The sequence below is a fragment of the Chaetura pelagica genome, unplaced genomic scaffold (genome assembly GCF_000747805.2).
Source record: "Chaetura pelagica isolate M959 unplaced genomic scaffold, ChaPel_1.0 scaffold422, whole genome shotgun sequence".
NCBI lineage: Eukaryota > Metazoa > Chordata > Aves > Apodiformes > Apodidae > Chaetura > Chaetura pelagica.
In genome coordinates this window covers 178,067-178,715 of record NW_009952444.1, presented here as the reverse complement: position 1 = coordinate 178,715, position 649 = coordinate 178,067, and the positions used below count along the sequence as shown (strand labels likewise).

The 649-nt window shown below is 59.0% G+C and overlaps 1 protein-coding gene across 1 annotated transcript in view; it reads left to right on the top strand.

The window, feature by feature from the left end:
- NLRC5 (NLR family, CARD domain containing 5) overlaps positions 1-649 on the top strand; it is a 46,615-nt gene that overhangs the window by 17,893 nt on the left and 28,073 nt on the right. Inside the window, exon 12 of the mRNA XM_010008511.1 lies at positions 427-510. Within this exon, the coding sequence (XP_010006813.1) occupies positions 427-510 (84 nt within the window). The remainder of the gene's footprint in view (positions 1-426; positions 511-649) is intronic.

Here is a 649-nt window from a genome sequence, read left to right as displayed (position 1 = left end):
CTTTCCCTCACCCTCACTGCTCAGTGCCAGGGCCAGGCAGCTGAAGGAGACCCTGACAGCACCTCACTCTGCACTCCCTGTGCAGCACCCAGGACAGGGAGACAGAGTGACAAACTCATTAAATAGTTTGGGTTGGAAGGGACCTTAAAGATCACCTACATCCAACCCCCTGCATGGGCAGGGACACCTCCCACCAGCCCAGGTTGCCCCAAGCCCCATCCAACCTGCCCTTCAACACTGCCAGGGATGGGGCAGCCACAGCTTCCCTGGGCAACCTGGGCCAGGGTCAATGTGCCCAGGACTGGGTGGCAGAGCAGGGAGCACAACCTCCCTCTCTGCTTCTGTGTGCTCTCCTTTGGAGAGAGAGACCAGAAGTGCCTGGGCCCTGCTGTCCCCTCCCTGCTCCTTAACCCTTGCTGTTCCCAGCCTGCAGGGCTGCAGCCTGACTTCCCAGCATGCAGAGGAGATCGTTGCCATTCTCAGGAGCTGCCCCTGTCTCTCTGAAGTGGAGTAAGTGTCTCCCTCCCTGTGGAGTGGCTGCTGGTGGGGAGCAGGGGACATTACACCTAGAGGGCAGGGAGACCTGGAGGGGTTCCAGTGCTGTGTCCTGGCTGGTAGAATCCTGATTAGGGATTTTTGATGAAGTTCA